This window comes from Ascaphus truei, chromosome 18, assembly GCF_040206685.1.
Source record: "Ascaphus truei isolate aAscTru1 chromosome 18, aAscTru1.hap1, whole genome shotgun sequence".
Classification (NCBI taxonomy): Eukaryota; Metazoa; Chordata; class Amphibia; order Anura; family Ascaphidae; genus Ascaphus; species Ascaphus truei.
The window spans coordinates 24,384,086-24,405,326 of NC_134500.1; the positions used below are offsets into that span (position 1 = coordinate 24,384,086).

At 45.7% G+C, this 21,241-nt stretch overlaps 1 protein-coding gene across 1 annotated transcript; it reads left to right on the top strand.

Moving 5' to 3' along the window:
• Positions 1 to 2,934: 2,934 nt before the first annotated feature.
• LOC142469269 (beta-1,3-galactosyl-O-glycosyl-glycoprotein beta-1,6-N-acetylglucosaminyltransferase 3-like) lies at positions 2,935 to 4,500 on the top strand. Its single transcript, XM_075576207.1, has one exon. The coding sequence runs from the start codon at positions 3,043 to 3,045 to the stop codon at positions 4,372 to 4,374; it is 1,332 nt and encodes a 443-aa protein (XP_075432322.1). The 5' UTR covers positions 2,935 to 3,042; the 3' UTR covers positions 4,375 to 4,500.
• The last annotated feature ends 16,741 nt before the right edge of the window (positions 4,501 to 21,241 follow it).

Sequence of the window (21,241 nt, forward strand, 5' to 3'; positions counted from 1 at the left end):
TGGTAAGTACTGTCCTTTTTTCCATTTGAGGTAGCGCCTGGCTGTTTGTTAATTGGTATGTAACAAAGTCCATTTCGTTCCTCCCATCTCGCAAGACTGTCGTTCTCACTGTTCTCAGGGGTATCATCCTGAGAACAAAAGCATGACAAACACGGCGCAGCCACGGCTTTCACGCCATTCCATAGCAAACACACAAGAGTCTCTCCTGTAGCTTGTTCTCCTTCCTCTTCCCGACATCCTGGACCTTCTGCTCCTTGCAGATCCTCCATTCCGACGGTCACTTCTTGCTCACGGTATACTGGGTTACTGTACATGGAGCTCCGCTCTGCTGGGCAGCTACCACATCCGTACAATAAACATGCCTTGTGCACCACCTCGTGTACCTAACATATGTTCAACTCGTGTCTGCACTACCTCAGGCTAGGCTCACTCTCTCAGTGTCTACTGTATCTCCTTCCTCCCAGTCTGTGCTCCCTTTGGTAAGTGATCTGGAATGGCTAGAGTACTCTGGGGCTCCCATGGGCGTCTACCTCTCTTGGTCAGCCTAGTGCAGACCCTCTCCAGGATTCCTGACAACTAGTTAACAGTCTACCCCTTCAGGCGTCCTACCCCTAGCGTGACCTCAAGGTGACTCGGACAGCTATAGCCCCTCTCCAGACCCACTCACTCCTCTCAGGTTCCCAGGGTCTCCCTGCGGTTCCTTCCCAACGCAGCACAAAGTGGCAGTATACACTTTCCCTGTTTCCTAGCGTGTCTAGCAAAAGCCTGTCCTGTTGATAGGTCTCTCAGCAGCGCCTCCAATTGTAACGGGTATTTCCCCCCCCAATCTCACATTGGCCCGGGTACTTGTAGTAACCAACTCCCATTACGTGTGTGTGTGGTGGTGCACCTGTAGGCAACAGAACTCCTGAGTCTCCCGCTTGATGTTAGTAGGGGATATTCAACAGGCAGGTAGCTGAGGTAGTGGGTGCGAGTTCAACTTACATCATGTGCAGCGCCTCCACCTCATCAGGGTCTATGCTTCCGCAGGGAGATGGTCCTGGTGAGGAACTCCTTCTTGATGGTGCCATCCACTTGCGAGTAATTTCACACTCACACAGTGGTGGTATCTTTAAACAGGGCATCTTTACTGCAGACGGTGATGTGGCAGACTGCCACATGCAGCTACCGGGTCTAGCCGCACATTCTTCCGTGCTGTCCCTTCGCCAGGTACGCCCTCCTGAATTGAAGTGGGGTTCCCTCTTCTCCTAGGGAGACCCTCTCTGTGCCAGGTCCCTGGACACAGAGTGGCTAGACAGGCTGAGTGACCAACCTGGACCACTAGTTACTTCACTAAGGTCACAAAGTGTTCCCACATTCCTTTATGCAGGCCATACAATACTTCCACTGTAGAGAGCACTGTAGAACTCTCAGTCCAACACTTGTAGAACACTTGCAGAACCCTTGCAGAACCCTTGCAGAACCCTTGCAGAACCAACACTAACTAACTGTGTTGTGCCTTATATACTTCAGGAGGCAGGCGCATCCCTGATGTCACTATCCAGGGACTCAGAGCATACAGCCACTCCCCTCCATACATAGGGCACCTCACCATTGGATGAGGGAAAACCTCCATAACTACTGTTGGCATACCTGTTCTTACCAGGACTTACTGCCAACAGAGAGGAAAGCAATATACCATTATTATGCATGGCTATACATATAGTAAACTGTTTTTACCTATAACCTTGTGTATTGTTTACTGTATGTGGGCCCTGTGTCAGGAGTTATTCTACACTTAGAATCCTGCACAGGTGTAGGCGCTGCATGCATCGTTCCAGGATACACCCCAGCCTCCCGGCAGGGAAGGCTCAGACCTCCTGTTAGCCTAACAGGTATTGTACCACACCTGGTAATACGTGCAGTTCTCCCACAAAGGTACCTAGATGAGATCGGCGGGGAGGGTGGGAGGGGGGGTACATGTGTTATATGTGTAAATAGGAACAGATTCAGAGTTGCTGCGTATCATGACACTTTAACCCACTATGTTTATTCTATTAAGCAGTGGATTTCCTTAAAACGATTCACTTTAACGTCCAAAATAATACGGATCATTCTAAAATAATAATGGGCATATGATCTTTTGTTTGTTATAAAGCAGCGAGAGATATTATTTTTTTTGAGAAAAATTTGTATATTTAGCATATGCAAAGACTTAACATGTCATAGGTTTATTATGTGATAGTGTAGCATTGGTAATATAGATTTTTTTTTTTACATTTATATCACTAAATACATGATAGGACTGGTGTATAATACATACAGCTCCAAATAGAGCACCTTCAAAGAGCAATTTTGCCTACAGATTTTATTTACCCTATAGTAGGGTCTCCAGAGGTGAACCACATTTAATTTTATCTCTGGGGACTCCCTGGTTCCCGAAATACTCTCCAGAGAAGATGCCGCCGGTTTGTCCCCACCAGGGGAAATAAAATGGTGGCACGTGAGCCAATAGGAAGATATGTAATTTGTAGCAGCTTTCCTATTGGCCCACGTGATGCGGAGGATTACTGTAAAACAACCAGGATGTACCAGTAACACCGTCCCCGGTATGTATTTCAGGACCCAGGGGGTCCCTGGTGCGAAGATTATATGTGGTTCAGCTCCAGAGACCCCCTACTTCTCAGCCATGTTAAAAAAGGGTGTGCTTTCAACTTGCAATGCACCTTTAAGATAAATTTCACAAGAAGAAGGTAGGTCTCCTCCTCCCACATCAGTTCAGTCCCCACACTTAAACGAAGGAGAATAATTTGGCACTGCTTCAATTAAAAAAGCATTCACAAAAAATTGACATGATTTGTAGTTATATTATCATACTGTAACTTCATAAAACAGAGGCAATAAGGAATCTAAAGCGAGAACTATAAAATCAACCAATTTATTGGGACAACTACAGTACTGTTTGTTCAATGAGCAGGTGCCAAGGGAGGAGGTCACCTGAAGAGAATTTATGTGCTGTATGGAGTAAAGGAAACGTTTGTTACATTCAAATATCAGTGAACAATGAATACAAGAATGGTCACCAGTATGTACTTCAAAAAACACAGGAAGCTTTGGATATGTCTTTGGACTTTGGGGATTTTCATGCTGGTTACAATTGCGGTGAAGAAATATGCATTTATGGATTGTGACCTAGAAGATCAATATCAGAAGGTCTACACATTGAACAAAAACTGTAGACAGAGTCTGTATGCATCTTTGGAAATACTTCCACTAAATCAGATTAACTGCTCCAAAATTATGAGAGGGGATGTGGAAGCTCTAGAAGAGGCGCTTCTTGATAGATTACTTATTACAAATAAACGAGCTTCCATCACCGAAGAAGATTATTTCAACATGACTGTTGACTGCAAGAAGTACAAAAAAATGCGTAAGTTTCTGACATTTTCACAGAGTAAAGAAGAGGAAGACTTCCCCATTGCCTATTCCATGGTGATCCATGAAAAAATTGAAATGTTTGAACGGCTTTTGAGAGTCATTTACACTCCTCAGAATCTGTATTGTGTCCACGTGGATGAAAAATCGCCTGAGATCTTTAAGAAAGCAGTGAGGGCCATCACCTCCTGCTATGATAATGTGTTTGTGGCATCCAAGCTGGAGAAAGTGGTCTATGCATCTTGGTCAAGGGTCCAGGCGGATCTGAACTGCATGGAAGATCTACTGAAAAGTAAAGTGCAATGGAGATACCTTCTAAATACCTGTGGATCCGACTTCCCATTAAAGACAAATGCTGAGATTGTAAGAACCCTTAGGTCCTTAAATGGAAAAAACAGCATGGAAACTGAAAAAACACCAGCATATAAAAAACGACGCTGGCAATATCATTTTGAAGTAGACACATCTGTCATTCAAACTAAAACAAAGAAAAATCCGCCTCCTGCCAATGTTACAATGTTCTCAGGAAATGCCTATATTGTAATATCAAGAGACTTTGTGAAATCCCTGTTTCAAAACCCTCACGTTAAAGAGCTGATTGAATGGGAGAAGGATACGTATAGTCCTGATGAACATCTTTGGGCAACATTAAATCGAATGCAGGGCATACCAGGATCTGTCCCATTGCATGCGAAATATGACATGTCTGATTTGAATGCAGTAGCAAGATTGGTAAAATGGCAATACGATGCTGGAAATATCAATATGGGGGCACCATATAGCCACTGTAGAGGGACCTACCAACGAGGTGTTTGTGTGTTTGGAATTGGGGATCTGCCTTGGCTTCTACAGCAGCATCACCTGTTTGCTAACAAGTTTGACCCTAAAGTAGACAACAATGCAATTCAGTGTCTGGAGGAATATCTGAGACACAAAGCTCTTTATGGCAAAGAGCTTTAACATGATGACATATGGGAACAATTTTTAATGTTTTTATAAATTCAAAATATAATATGAAAGACTATTGAGTAAATAACTGCTTTTTTTCTTATACTGTGAGAAAATGTCTCTCTGTTTAGTATTTAACAAAACAAAATACAATCATTAACCATGTATTTCTTTGCCCTTCATGTTTAATTTAAAAATCTTGTACGAATAGGTAAATAATATATATATATTTTTTAAAGAGGAAACTTAGTACAAAAGTTACGTAGAATACAGTACTCCCATAAAGAAATCAGTATACAGTACGTATGAGTAAACCTTTCCTTGTCTCTGTATCTGAAGCCACACAGGACAAAGGATACATGCTCAGGGTTTTTAGAATAAGAGGATTCCCTGAGAGAGAAGCCCTTGCCTACAGCTTTTCTATCCTGAAAGCTCCCAATCCCGTCTGTGTTTGGACACTAAGCAGAGTGAGATACAGTATGATTAGTGCCGGTTTGGGAGAAGTGAAGCAAAACAAATTAAGTGTTTAAACAGTGTGAAAAATAAATATACACACCAATAAAATGTGGCTGAGCTTAATCAACAAAATTAGTGTCAGTGTTCATAAACAAAAATAAATACTTAGTGATAAGCAGCCTGTTGTCTTCGCTATACCTCATGAGACCCTCCTATAGGGTCTCTAAAAGTAGTGTATAGGAAAAATGGGGGGTGGAGGGTCGCTGACAACAAGGACAATGTGCAAATAAGTGCAGGTGAGATTAATGAATGGTTAGATCTCACAAAGTGTTGAAGCAATCCTCAAACGTCTAATGGCGATGAATGGTTCTTATTCCCGTGAGGCAGATGATCTTGTAGCATAAAGTCAAATAGTAGGTCTCTTAGGGACTCTGATGGTTGTTCTCCTGATGTGGTGCTCATATATGATGATATGAGAGACACACCATATGATATCATGCAAAAAAAAAGGGAAGAGCAGGATATGTGTAGATGGTAACCATATATTATAGACAAGATCAATGTAAGCCAAATCAAAACTCACATGAAAACCTTAGGCATAAGGCAAGTTGTTTTCCTGGGGGGTAAAGTCACACGGCACCACCGGTAAAGTCCACAGCCGGCAGGACTCACGTCTGGGTGCTGTAGCGCTAGCAGCTCCCATGGACGTCTTGGAAGCCCCGCTCCTCGCCTCGTTGGGAGAATACCAGGTGCTATAGACTTTTTTGCTTTTTAATAATTATAATAACTTTATATCATATACCGCCTTTCTCCTAATGGGATACAAATCGCTCCATAATTACAGTATATAGGGGGCAGTGATCTTTTGCGCTGGCGTGAAAAAATGTTGCACGTTCGATATAAATTGAAGCCGGAGGCGCGATTCACTAAGAAGTTCAGCGCATTCTGGATCGGCCGATATCCAATTTGCCCGATCGTGCGTGCTTCCCCCCCCCCCCCCCTGCTATCGTGCTTAAAGTTCAAGCACGATAGCTGATAGAAAAAAAAGCCGCCTGTAAGATTTGCATGGAGATGCTGCATCTCCATGCACGGCTGTTACAGGAGATCGTACAGTAAAAATATTAATTTTAATATTAATGTAGATGTGCAGGATGTTTCCGGGGCTGAACCGCATTGGTTTCAGGTCCGGGTACCCCCGGCTTCCTGAGATACAGGCCCCATTATGGGGTGCCGGTATCCCCTGTACATTTAAAGCTCCCGGGTCACGTGACCGGGGGATTTAAATTCTGCAGGGGGATACCGGCACCCCATAATGGGGCCTGTATCTCAGAAAGCAGGGGGTCCCCAGACCTGAAACCAATGCGGTTCAGCTCAGGAGACCCCCTGCACATCTACACTAGTATCCAAACACACATATCAATAAACAATAATTCATTACCATAGCGGATAGCCGCTATGGTAATGAAGCTGCATTAATGTCATTTTTATTAATAGTGTGCGTGTGTGAGTGTTGTGTATTGCAATGTTTATTGGTGGCAATTGTCCCCAATAAACATGCTATTATGCCTTAACCCCGTCATTGCCTGAGGGGATAGCCGCTATGGTAATGAAGCTGCTTTAATGTATTTTTAATAAGTGTGCAGGAGGAGGGGGTCTCCTGAGCTGAACCGCATTGATTTCCGGCTCAGGGACCCTCTGCTTCCTGAGTTACAGGCCCCGGTATGGGGCATCGGGTGCCGTTATCCCATTGTTTATACAGTATGTCACTCGTCACGCGACGTGGACGCAATAAAAATGGCGGCGACTCTGGCAGAAATGCCCCAAACCGGGGCCTGTAACTCGGGAAGCAGGGGGTCTCTGAGCCAGAAATCAATGCGGTTCAGCTCAGGAGACCCCCTGCTCCCGCGCACTATTATTAAAAATACATTAAAGCAGCTTCGTTACCATAGCGGTTATCCGCTAAGGCAATGAAGGGGTTAAGGCATAATAGCATGTATATTGGGGACAATTGCCACCAATAAACATTGCAATACACAACACACACACACCCCCTGTGCTCCCAACAACCCGTATACCCCCTAACATACATAACCTAGCTTAATTTTTGGGGGATGCACAGGAATGATACTATAGGTCGGCGGTGGCCCTCGGGTGGTCGCGCAGATGCCCGGGTCCCCGCTTGCCTGCAGTACCAATTCTGTGCCCCCAAAAATAATAAAAAATACATCAATACTTTTAATTAAATTCCCCCCCTCACCGCATCCTAACACATATACTACAGTAATGGGAAAAAACAAAGGAAAAACCTGGCGCCAAATAGTCAGTGGAATGTCCTGTACTCCTCATGGGATCCGCACACTTGCTCGACAAACCATGTAAAGAGAAAAACACAAACAAACAAAGATCATAGCGCAACACTGTAGGGTGAGCAGTATTGACACTAATATACACAAACAATTCAGAGTCCTAGCGACAATTAAAATATTATTTAATAAAAGGAACTATGCCAAGAAAGGCATTGGCAAATACAAGGAACCGCAGGTCATCTGGGATAGAAAAATTGGAGCCCTACTTACAGGACAGCAAGGCATAAAACCGCATTGGTAGGAACAAGTCCTAAGCACATATGGTCTCCCTGCCGGGTGATGCCTCTGCTCCGCTGTGACTTCAGCTCCAAACCGCCCTTATGATGTTAGCCGGAACAGCTCCGGCCGTGGAGGCTGGTGTGCGGGGTCCACAGCTCTGCACCACGTGTGGCCGCTCGCCTCACTTCCTCCTCCGGCACAAACGGGAAATCTCTGCGCGCCCGCGCGCGATAGTACCCGTGGCCTTAAAGGGACAGCTGGTGAGCTGGATGGCAAGGTTGCCAGTGAAAAACAGGGCTCCAATGCCAAATGTCCATAAACGTCCAATGCCAGACAAACAGTGGCTGTGCCACTCGCCCTACGCGTTTCGTAGATGTCACTCTACTTCATCAGGGGCAAATGCCTAGGAAGTAGAGTGACATCTACGAAATGCGTAGGGCGAGTGGCACAACCACTGTTTGTCTGGCATTGGACGTTTATGGACATTTGGCATTGGAGCCCTGTTTTTCACTGGCAACCTTGCCATCCAGCTCACCAGCTGTCCCTTTAAGGCCACGGGTACTATCGCGCGCGGGCGCGCAGAGATTTCCCGTTTGTGCCGGAGGAGGAAGTGAGGCGTGTGTCTACACGCGGTGCAAAGCTGTGGACCCCGCACACCAGCCTCCACGGCCGGAGCTGTTCCGGCTAACATCCTAAGGGTGGTTTGGAGCTGAAGTCACAGCGGAGCAGAGGCATCACCCGGCAGGGAGATCATATGTGCTTAGGACTTGTTCCTACCAATGCGGTTTTATGCCTTGCTGTCTGTAAGTAGGGCTCCAATTTTTCTATCCCAGATGACCTGCGGTTCCTTGTATTTGCCAATGCCTTTCTTGGCATAGTTCCTTTTATTAAATAATATTTTAATTGTCGCTAGGACTCTGAATTGTTTGTGTATATTAGTGTCAATACTGCTCACCCTACAGTGTTGCGCTATGATCTTTGTTTGTTTGTGTTTTTCTCATTACATGGTTTGTCGAGCAAGTGTGCGGATCCCATGAGGAGTACAGGACATTCCACTGACTATTTGGCGCCAGGTTTTTCCTTTGTTCTTGTGTTTTTCTGTTAGTACTGGCAGTAACACCAGGCAGCCAACCTTTATTAGAAGTTATTATTGTATTATTCACACTGTGTTTTACACTTTAGCGCTAGATCACATTTTTCTTTCACCATTTCAGTAATGGGCAAAATTACTATTATGATTGTTGGGCCCCACAGACCCGCAAGGACCGCCAAACAATCATAAAATAAAAACAAATCAGAAGTAATCAGAAAAAAAATTCCCATCAATCAATGAATCCAGTCCAAAATCAATTACAATCCAATCCAAATCAATTACACAATTCACTATTCCAATCCTAAAACCAAACCATTCAGAAATAAATGCATGTTCAATGTAACACCATCAGCCAAAATCTAACTACCAAAAATAAGCCACTATTAAAAGCAAACTCCCCCGTGAAATAAACTATTGCAAACACCACAAAAAAATACATCTAACTAGATTAAAATTACATTACACACACATTTGTACACAAAGCAGCCAAATACATTTTAAATACATCAAAACAAGCTTTGATTATCCCTGTATGTATGTGTAACGGATTTTCTGGCCTAGCCTGACCCACCCAATCTCACATTGGCCCCTGTGGTCTAACCAGTCCCCATTACATGGTAGTGTCTGGTGGTGCACCTGTTGGAACAAGACTCCTGAGTCTCCCGCATGATGGTGTATGGGGATTGCCCGCCAAGACAGGCAGCTGAGGTAGTGTACTTGAGTCCTACCTATATCCAGTGCAGCGCCTCCACCTCATCAGGATCCCAGCGTCCGCTTGTGGATGGTCCTGGTGAGGAACTCCTCTGTGGTGCAGCCCCCTGCGTAATCACTCCACACTTACACACGAGGGTATACTTGAACAAGGTCATCTTTATTGCTTGATGTGGGCTAGCTGCCCCTCGCAGTAGTCTCTTAGCCACACATAGTTTCCTCGGACTTCCCTTCAAAAGGTATCTCTCTCTCTTAATTGGTGGTTCCCTATCCCCGCAGGGATATCTTCCCTGTGCCAGGTCCCTGGTCACAGTCTCATAAGCTGTCTCTTCCCAAGTCTGCACTCAGACTTGTTCCTTGTCTCATAACTCAGCAACCTCCAACCACACTAACCACACTAACCACACTAACCTAACTTTTGAGCAGTGCTGTGCCTTATGTATCCTCTGGGGGCTGGCACAACTCTGACATCACTAATCATGGATTCAGAGCATGTGACCACTCCCATACATACATAGGGCACCTCACCAGGGTGTGAGGGCAAACCTCCATAATTACTGCTGGCATGCCCTTAACTTACCAGGCCTTACTGTCAGCAGGAGAGATGACTGTTAGCCATTTTACAGCATGGCTACATATGTATGTATGTATGTATGTATGTATGTATGTATGTATGTATGTATACAGGGACAATAAACGAGCATAAAAAACAATTAAATTACATTCAAAATAAACATACAAAACAAGCATAGATTATCCCTGTATGTATGTACATACATACAAACAGGGACAAGAAATTGACATAAAAAACAATTTAATTACATTAAAAATTAAAATACAATACATCCATTGAGTGTCCCTGTATGTATGTATATCCATACGGACATACATACATAAATACAGGGGCAATAAATGGACATTAAAAAAAAAATTAAAACCTGTAAAAGTAAAATAAAATACATTTCTTTTGTTTCCTTACCTTTAGATGACCTCCCTCGCCAAATCCCGGGACACCGCATACTCAAAAACCAATCTACGCAACAGGAACAGGTAACCCCTCCCCCCTTCCCCCACAAAAAAACAAGTCTTTTTCTTCTTCTTTTTCTATTTGTAATCCATACCGTCTCTCTCTGGGGTTTTATGTCTCTTCTGGGGTCTTCATCTGTATCTTCTTGATCTTCTTTACCTTCCGCCACGCCCTGGTCCTCTTCTTGGAGGAGGAGGTCCTCCCTCCTCGGCGTCTGGCTCAAAAATGGGACGACATAGGCTTTTATAAGCCTATGACGTCACGTTTTCCATCAAATGGTTCCCACAGCCCTCATTGGCCAATGAAAACCATGTATTTTTTTTAATGATGTTATGTAAAGGAAATGAAGCCAGCCAATCAGAATGGCTGTGCTTCATTTCCCTTTAAGATGACGTCATCAAAAGCAAGATGGCCACTGTCACATGGTACTAGAGCCAATCAGATAGTGGGAACTAAATCTGATTGGCTGTAGTAGACCATGTGACAGAGGCTTGGGGGAGATGTGACATCATCCAAAGGGTCACATGGTACTTGAGCCAATCAGATAGGGGATCATTTATTGGATAACGGGTAGACTCTTGTTCCATGCAAATGTGTACAAAAACTGGATCCTCTTCACCCTCTTGCTGCTCCCTTTTAACCCCAACCGCCAGCTATTTACCACTTGGACGACAGTGATGCATATCTATCCCTTTTGATGCTTACTAGTGCCCAGGCTCTTACCAGCAAGGGGGTTAAGATGCCTAGGCAAACCCTTTGTAAAGAAGGCACAGCTGGTAAGTATAGGACAGCCTGCTTTGTTGTACATGCTAGCACAGTTTCTATTTATTTACTGGACAAGCCTCTGAAGAGAAAGCCCATGCTCCACAAACACATACAGTTTATGTCCCTCTGTCCCTTGTACTTGGAATGATATCTTCAGGGGAAGGATTCCTATGCATAACACATACTCTATGAATGTCCCATGCCGAACTTCTGACGTCAGTGCGCTCTCGACCCTCTCATGACGGAGAGTGCCGGAAGCTGGGCCAAGCTTACTTCAGGTGCACCGACGTCAGAAAGGCCCACCGTGTGTCAGTGTCTCCGAAGCTGGGCGTGGTACAGAGTGAATAATAGGCCTGCAGCTGGGGGAGAGCTGGGGCCGGGGGGGCAACTGCTTTGTTCGGCCGCCAGGCCCCCAGCAGACAACAGGCCTGGGACACTTGTCCCATCTGTCCCACCATCGGCGGTGCTGTTCTTCTCTGACGACTCTACAGAGGTTCACACCTGCACTCGCAGGGTTTGCTTTTGTTACATCTTGGTAATTGTCTACGGTGTTCCAAAATTAATTTAGGAAAGCTACTGGGTATATTTTGGTTACAGCAAAAGTAATCTTGCCTGACAGCTGGATCCCATTGGCAGGACTCAGAGTGGCAATGTAAATACCAGAATTTTCAGAACTATTATATTTTGTATAGCATTTTTAATCTTGAATCTTGACTTTTTCCAATCACTTTTTATTAAGAATTAAATTGACTGTGCTAGGGAGCATGCGCTTCTTTTTTGAGGGACAGAGAGAGAGATACACACAAAAAATAGAAAATGTCCACGGCACTCCAGGATTATAAAAATCTAAAGATAAATGTATTTAACACATTATGAGATAGAAACAATAAAGACTGAGCTACGTTTCGAGCCAAAAAAAACAAGATCTTTCTCAAGCTCCTAAAGCAGTGCGGTTTAAATAGGGAGATGGAAGGCCTGTTTTAGCGCACTTCCAGTTCAGACTAATGAACATGTATTTATATATTTACTAAGTAAGACAGTGGTTATATTCATGATAAAATCTTAAATTAAAGCTTTCTCAGAGCTTATTTTCACACACGAGCTGTAGACATATCCCCTGAATCTACGGGGCTGTTTGCTGCCAACATAGATCACCTTCAGTGCAAAAATCATTGCAGACACATCTGTGCAGAGGTATAGGAACCTGAGTATCCAGAACATAAACATAGTATTACGGCGCCACCTAGTGTTCGCATAGTAAAATGCATTGCTCTAAACTGCAGGAGACATGTATCATCTCAATATAATAGTACCTATTAACACATATCGAGATCATATAAAGAATGGAGAAAGACAGGAGAGTAGTATATACATATGCACATAAAATGTTTAGTATATTCAAAGGCATCAATGTCAATGAACATAGGACTATAACCATCCACAGATATCATCCCCGCAGTCCATTAATCTCGATCATAATACAGATGCAGCAGCCGTTAGTCGAACAAATCACGGCGCCGGTTTCATGTGCGCTGCTGTATTCCACGCGGTATTAATGCCGCCAATCGCCCCAGGCACACGTGTTTATCGCGGTTGCTTTGTTTGAATTTCATGGATTCTGTTTCTTTGTGTGCAATGAAATGAAATGAATGAATTGTATTGTGTACAGTACTGTGCTACTGTGTCAATTTCAGGTGTTTAAAAACCAGAACTCTAAAATGCCATTTTCTGCACTCGTGTCTTAAGGCGGGAAGGGGCGGTACGGTTGGAAGAAATCCCGCGCCATGACATGGGTATTCCGAGGTATACACCGCGTGAAGTGTTTGAATAACGTCCGCTGCATCTGTACAATGGTGGTGTGAGGGAAGACCCAAATGCTAGTGCTCAGAATCCTATAGTGCTAGGGAAAATACTATGCTCGTAACCAAAAGTGCACAGCTATTTATTTGGAACCAAGTACCAGAAATCTCTCTTTTTCCGATTCATGGACATGATCATGTTCTCACTGTAATAGCAGGCTCAATGGATAATTTGTGGAATTAGCATAACGGATGTACAAATACATATATACACCTGAACAATACATTTGGAAAAACATAACAGCAAAGTTTCTATTCTCAGTCTATTTATCACCAGGACCGTATATTCAATCCGAAACATTGGAAGGCAGTCTAATTTATTGAGGGTCATTCTCATACATAGAAGGGCAATCTCACTCACTAGAAGGCAGTCTTAGGCCTCGGTCCCGCTGCGCTCGTTGGCGCGGGCGGCCACACGCGAGTTCCCCACCAGCAGGGGAATCCTCCCGAGCCGGTCCCGGTCCCCCCTGGCGGCACAGCTTACTACACGCTGTGGCGCGTCAGCCGCTATGGGACACAAGAAAATGGTGTTCCCTAGCGTTGCCGCGTCACGTGGTGTGGCTGTAAGCCAATGGGGAGCGGAGGCTTCGGGAGGAGGAGAGGCTTCGGGGAGCGGGGAGGAGTGTGGAGTGACAGCAGCGTGAGTGCCTGTCTGTGTGTGTGTCTGAGTGCGTGCGTGCCTGTCTGTGTGTGTGTGAGTGTGTGTGTGTGTGTGTGTGTGTATGTGTGTGTCTGAGTGCGTGAGTGCCTGCCTCTGTCTGTCTGTGTGTGTTGTGTATGAGTGCCTGCGTGTGTGTGTGTGTGTGTGTGTGTGTGTGTGAGTGCCTGCGTGTGTGTGTGTGCCTTCGTGTGTGTGTGTGTTGCTTACCTTCAATCAGCAGCTCCAGCCCGAGCCCGTGGAGGGAGGGGGGGTGAGTAGCAGGTCCCTCCTCTCAAGCCACGCCCCCCCTCCCTGTCAATCCTCCCACTCCCGCCCACCTCCCGCTCCCTACAGACCGCATATCGCGGTCTGTGTATGTCAGCGCACCGCCTGTCTGCAGTGCGGGTGCGCTGACTCTGGGAGCGGGGCCTTAGCCTTACTCATTGCAGGAGGTCAGTCTCGCTCATTAGACGATAGTTTCTCATTAACAAGTAATCACACATTCGGTTTGAGTCTCACTCACTGAGGAGCTGTGACACTACATTTTAGCTGTATTTTAATACATGTTCTTCTCTCTTGGCCGATCCACTTAGAGAAGGAGTATAACACTTCTGTTGATTGGTGGTCCTTTGGAGTCATCCTTTACTGGATGGCCATTGGAAAGTCCTAATTTTACAGTGGGCATACATCGATGTCCGTGGTCAGATCCGTACTGAAAGATACACCAAGGTATCCACGGTTGCTCAGCAGAGAGGCCAAGGACATCCTAAGAAATGTGAGTATGAACAGGTTTATGTAGCAACAGAAGGCTTTAGGGAAGCTGTAGGAGATGGGCGCAGAGGTGAAAACAGGAGACTGGATTTGGAAAAAAAAAATGTAGGCTTTTATTTCACCCAAAGCTTTAATAACACAAAATATTGCTTCTGTTCGGCATATAAGGCCTCGGCCAGGGTTGCTGCAGGCATTCGGAGGCGCGCTAGGCTCAGGGAAAGCGGGTGCGTTCCCTGGCCTGACAGCGCGCCATCCGGGGGCGTGTCGGGGGCGTGTCGGCGGGCGGGCCAGTGACGTCACGGAGCTGGTTCGCCCTCATTGGGCGAACCGCTCACGTGACCGGCCCTGCGCTCCGGCAAGCGCTGAAATTTTACATTTACCTAAGACCTACGCTTCCGCGCGCTTGCGGAAGCGTAGGCAAGCCCCTACTAAAGCCGCTCTCATTGCGGCTGTAGGGGCTCACTGGTAAGTACCAGCGTGCCTCAGCATGGGTCAGCGCGTAAGCGCTGACCATGCCCGAGGCCTAAGGCTTAACAAAAATAAACACAGGCCTAGCTCTGTGTGGAACGCTGACTAATACCAGACTTTAGTCCCTATCTGTGGGTCGGAGGGCTAAGCCCCTTACCAACCATAACAAAAAGTTCATTGTGGGGTAAGGTTTACCTTCAGGACTCCAGTTTCCTCCTTCCGGTATAGGGGTTAGAAAGGGCAGAGTACCCTCCACAGCAGCCCAGGGGTCTGGTGAGCTAGTGCAGCGTGGTCCATCTTGTGTGACCCAAGTTCACTCAGCTTCCTGGATCAGAGAGAGCTGTGCAGTCACTACTGCAGGGTTTTTAAAGTCTGCTAATGAGGCAGCTGAGGAGATCAGTTTAAGGCACCCTTCTTTAGAATTAACCTCCTCAGTGCTGGCTATGTAAACAGGTTTTCCCGGTCTCGCTATCTGACAGGAGATATCCACCCTGTTACAGAGGCGTTAAAAAGAACAGTTATGTAGAGTATTGGATCGAACCGACCCAATAAAAGTGACATATTTAGTGGGTTATAACACCTGTCCCAAATAGGATCTAATGACAGTGGCATGTTTAATTAAAATTTGCTCTTGCTTCTCTTTTCAGGTCTTGGAAAAAATCCTTCACGGCGGCTGGTGGTGAACTGCAACTTCCTCCTCCTGCCTTAATTCTAGTCTCTTGATTGGGGGAGGAATTAGAGGCCTGTAAACTAGGGTCCCCATTCACACCAGACTCATTAAGTACATGAATGTTACTTCTAACTAGTGGTCAAAATGAGATGGAACCACTACTTTATTATTTAGAAACCAGGAGTATCAATACTTTTTTTTTTTACACTACTTTTTACATTTATTTGCACTACTTTTATTTACAGGCTAAAAATACACCCCCCCCTCCTCTCCTCCCCAAACGAGTGATATCACTATCCCCCCTCCCCCACTCCTTCTGCTCCCTCCCCCCTCCCCAGGCTGTGCCTCTTTTGTTGTACCATTTTTTAGCCTCTATTCTCTGTTCGCCCTTTGTTACATTGTGTTATTTTGCTGTGAATATATATTTGATTATTATTTACGAATACCACATTTCCATGTGTTCATTGTGAGTGCTGGGAACACCAGTTGTGTATTATTGTCTGCATTATTGTATGTTTTGTTTGCTTTTCTTCATGTATCACTGAGAGCTCCTTGCCCTGTGAGAGTCCTGTGCTACCCTCCTTTATGCCTACACGTATTTCCTTTTCATAGTTCACTAAGAGTTGCATACTTTTTTTTAACAGTTTGAGAGAGTGGGTTCCCAGGTTTAATCAAGTCTTCGTTGGTTATTTGGTGTGACGGTGCCAGATTCCCCCTACGTCCAGGACCAGATTCAATTTCATATAATTTTTGAGACTGGTGATTTCCCACGACGTATAAAAATAATTGCTCACCCTAAATTTAGGTGACCCTTGCTATTTATTGTTATCTGCTACCCAATTTCGAATTCACTTTTAGATTGCTGCTTACTAGCAGGTTTATTGTATATATTATAATACCCCATTCATTGTAGTGTGTTCAGTGTATATATATATATATAAAATAGTTCTTATACTCCATAAAATAATCACTCCTCTGTTTTGTTCTGGGGTAATTCCTTACAACAGGGTATTCTGTCCACTTTGCTCCTGCCATCATTACCCTTATACATTAGTATACACTGAATCATGATGATTTTTTTTAATACTAGTACAGACTTGGCTACTGCTATATACTGTAGGTGTGTGTTGTGTGCATCCAATTCTGGGACTTTGTGGTGTCTCACCCTCCACCAGGAGGTTAGAGACATTATTGTCGGTTTGTGAACATTATGAATAATGTTAATCACCAAAAGGAGCAGTCCAATACAGTTCTCAATATATATTTAGTCCAGACTGGTTTCTGGCTACCAGTCTGCCCTCACAGGCAGTAAGCCCTGGTAAGAGCAGGCCTGCCTGTAGTAATCATGGGTTTTCCCCACTCCCTGCAGTACCCTTGAGTGACAGGGGGAGGAGGTGGAACTAGGCCAGAGTATACCCAATCATGGGTCAGACCTGGTGCCCTCCTCCTGGCTGTACTTAAAAGGGATTGCCGCCCAAATTCAGTAGTGCGTCTCCCCACTTGAGAGAGGCAGGTCACACAGCAGGTTGTGAAAAAAAATGAGATTCCTGAAGAAGTCGTACCGACGAAACGCGTAGAATCCTGTGTTCAGCATCCAGTCTGTGCAAGTCACAGTTGCGAAGTCCTGGCAGCCGGAGATCCCCCTTACAGCACTTCCACCCACAGCCCTGCGTCAACCGGATGTGACGTTGATGGGAGCAGAGAAGCAGAGGGAAGAAACACACTGTGTACCGGTGAATTGGTTTATCTATCAGGATTTCGTACAATGACTGTACCTATTATTCCTTATGTGAGTGCATAGCCATATGTTTTATCTGTGATGATCTCCAATACATTTTAAGACGTTATTGCGCAATTTTGGTATTTCTTATTATTTCTGGGTATTCGTGCGGTGGTGGAGAAAAAGTGAAAGGGGTCTACACCTGTGGATATCCATGTTCATTGCTCTAAACAGAAAGAGGAGTGTCTCTGTAATGCCTGATTTTTTAAAGGAAAATTGTGAGTGGATTACCTTTTTCACTAGAAAGAAAGAATTGAGACTGTATCACACTATGTTGCCTTTATTTTTATTTTTCATATAATCACGTGAACATTGGCGCTCCCCTGAATCTTTGAGGAATTCCAAACAGCAGGTTGCCTGAACATTGGGCTTTTTCTGTTCCTCTTCCCCTTGGGGGAGAATGAGTGTGGACCTTTCCCCTGCCTCTGCTAGAGGGGTAGCGAAGAGCAAGGACAGCTACAGGGGGCCTTGACCCGTAGTGTTTGTCCAGGGACCATCCTACGGCTGGGTAGCCGACTCAGAGACTGTGTTGGGCAGGCCACTGCCGTGTTTGTGATTATGGACCCAATAAAACCGTTCCTGTTCATATACCTCTTTGACAGCAAACCTCCTCTCCTCTTTCTCAATGTTATAGATGCATATACTGTAGCAAGCAATGTCTGGCAGTTCAAACAGCTTGAGACTAATATTCTCTTCCAACATTGTAGCTACAAACTTTGTAGCCAGTTAAAGCTGCAGTTAAAGCAATATCCTGCATGTGTGTGTTTTTTTTTTTAAAATAAATCAGTTCTGTACTGTGAGAAAATACTTGTAGCGTTTTCTTTTTCTTTTAAAACAACAGTGAAAGACAATTTTTAATGTATTCTAATGTAACAAGCATTTTTGTTCCCTTTACAAAGGCACAACCTCTTCCTTTTCTGAAACAGGCTCTGGCATTCAAGCCCTGCCCTCTCTCTAGCTGTGCACGAGCACAATTGTATCTAGTTACTGCCTGGTCACATGATCTTCCCCACAGAACTTTCAGTGCATCAGCAGAAAAGGAATAGAGATGCAGAATAGCTCAGATAGCTGAATTAAACCTTATGTCAGTGTTTATTCCATTGCATGTGTTGATTTAATGTTAAATATTAACAACTCATTTAAAATCAAATGTGTATATATCTGTAACGCTTATGCTCACCACAATCAAGGGCCGGACCGCGGGGCTGAGGTGGGGATGGGAAAACACCGAACCTAGACCACAAAGCCAAGTCCGGGTTGCGTAATCCGTAGTCGTGTGTAGCTAAGGTCAGGGTTGGAGAAAGTAGAGTACTCCCTAGGCAAGCCGGGGACAAGGTAGCCGGCACAGGAGCGAAGGTCGAGGTCACAGGCAAAAGGTTCAACAACAAGAAAAACTTCAACAAAGAAGCTTCAGTGCATGTGCTGCAGCACGGTGGGTACAAGAATGGGGAACGGGATGGAACGAAGGCCACAGGAAACCAGGGGGGCAGACAAGCCACAGGATACACTGGCCTCCTTTAGCGCGGCGGAGGCGAAGTCCTCCAGGAACAAGGAGTAGCACCAGGTCTACAGTGCAGGAAGGCCTTGGGAAGCAGGAGGTAGAAGGAAGAGACTAAGGCACAAGGAGGCCAAGTCTGGTCAAACAGAAGTGCTGTGGTAAGCACAGTTGCTTAGAAAGAATTACAAAGTCTATGTTCAGACACTTCCTGGGGGGAAGGGCAGCAGTTAAATAGCACAGGTAGGCTGCAGAGTAACACCCAGAGCAGGTGATGCTTGATTGCAGGTTCAGGGGAGGTTTGTCTGGAAACTCTATAGCTCTGTAAGGATGAGTTCCAGCCAAACCCATTAGAGGATTCCTTACACACGGTAAACAATTTGTATATTTAATTTTGTGTATATGTGAATGTGTACAATTCGATGTGTGTTATTAAAATTAATAATAATAGCATGTTCATTTATAGCGCTGCTAGTTTTACATGGCGCTTTACAGAGACATTTTGCAGGTACAGGTCCCTGCCCTGTGGAGCTTACAATCTATGTTTTTGGTGACTGGGGCACAGGGAGATAAAATGACTTGCCCAAGGAGCAAACACTGGGAAAAAGAGAGAAGAGAGAGAAGAGAGAGAGAAGAGAGAGAGGAGAGGAGAGAGAAGAGAGAAGCGAGAGTATGAATATCTATATGGGAGAAGTGGCTCTGTGAGTAAAGACACTGACTGGCACTGAGTTTGAAGCATGGGCAGGGACCTGTGCCTGCAAAATGTCTCTGCAAAGCGCTACATAAAACTAGCAGCTCGATACAAGAACATGCTATAATTATTATATATTGCATATATGTACAGTGCTTGACAAATCACCCAAAAACCTACTCGCCAAACCAAAAAATCTTCTCGCCAAATAGCCTCGGAGAGGGACAGAGTGGGAGAGTGACAGAGTGACAGAGTGGGAGAGTGGGAGAGAGCAGATGACTGACTGGGGGGTGACTGACTGGGGGGGAGGGTGACTGACTGAGTGACTGGGGGTGACTGACTGATGGGGGTGTAACTGGGGGATTATAACTCTCGGCCTGCCCACAAGCCAGATGAGACCCCGGGACTGGGGTGGAAAGGAGTAATACCACACACCTAGCAGTAAACGGGGGCACGGCCGGAGTGTGGAAGTAGCGTAGGTGGTCCAGGTAACAAAAATAGAAAGGGTATCGTACTTGACAACTCCAGCGTAAGAAGGTAAAGTCCGTAAGCCAATGGTCGTGGGATGGAGAGAGCAGCGTAGTAGAGTGTCCGTAAGCCTGGGTCGTGGAGTGGAGAGAGCAGCGTAGTAGAGTGTCCGTAAGCCGTGTCCAGGGGATATAGAAGTCAACAGGGTAGTAAGTCCAAAGCCAAATCCAAGGGGTTCCAGAGAGCAGCGTAATAGAAGTCCAAAGCCAAAGGTCAAGATCTAGGGAGGTCAGCAGAATATCCAGGGACAGGAACAGGAACTGAAAGACAAAAGGGGCCAGGTAACAGCAGGAAGCACCAAGGTAGAGAAGCTATGCAGAGCAAAGTGGTAATGGTGAGGGGAGACTAAATAGGGGGCTGGGACCTATCAGAGGAAGGGGAGGAACAGAGGAGTGGCCTGAGGGAGGACCTGATAGGGGAGAAGTGCCTGGGAAGCTGGGGCCTATCAGAGCAAGGGGAGGAGCGGAGGAGCGGCCCGGGGAAGGACCTGATAGGGGAGAAGGGCCTGGGGGGCGGGCCTGATGTAGCAGGGGCAGGGAAGCGTGTGATGCACGCGCTGCACCTGAGGAGGCGGAGTCAGGCACTCGGCACCAGTAAATGGAAGCCTGGGTCCGCGCGCGCCCGTAAGGGTGACGCGCGCGACCCAGAAGTGCGGGAGCAGCCGTGGAGGGGGCCGCGAGGAGTGAGGCACGCCGCTGGGGAACCTGGGCGGCACGGAGACAAGGTAAGGAGGCACTGGAAGCAGGTGTACCTGCAGCGCGGATCCTTACAGGGATTGGGTGTGGGGGGTGTCTAACTGGGTGGGGTGACTGGGTGGGGGTTGACTAACTGGGTGATTGGGTGGGGGGTGACTGGGTAATTGGGTGTGGGGTGACTGGGTAATTGGGTGGGAGGAGACTCACTGGGTGATTGGGTGGGGAGGCTGACTGACTGGGTGATTGGGTGGGGGGATGAGTCACGTCACGCCCAATTAGCCAATAAGCTAGAGGGATTTTTTTTTCGAGCAGGGGATTTTTTTTGCAGAGCAGGGGAAATGTAACTGGCCACGAGCCAATATCCGATCGCACCTTGCGAGTGGGCGACCGGGTTTGTCGACCACTGTATATGTATATATAAAACGGAAATAGCTGTGATACTGAAGAACTCATATATTCTGAACTATTAGGTGATACCTTTTTTATTTGAACTAACAATTTATCACCTAATACTGAAGAACTCACATAATCTGCACTATATATATATCTTAATATATAAATTTGAAATTTGTGGGGTTGTTGGTAGATGTGGTGAATTTGATTGGTCCGTGGGTCTGTCACACAGCCTCTGGCCAATCAGATTGG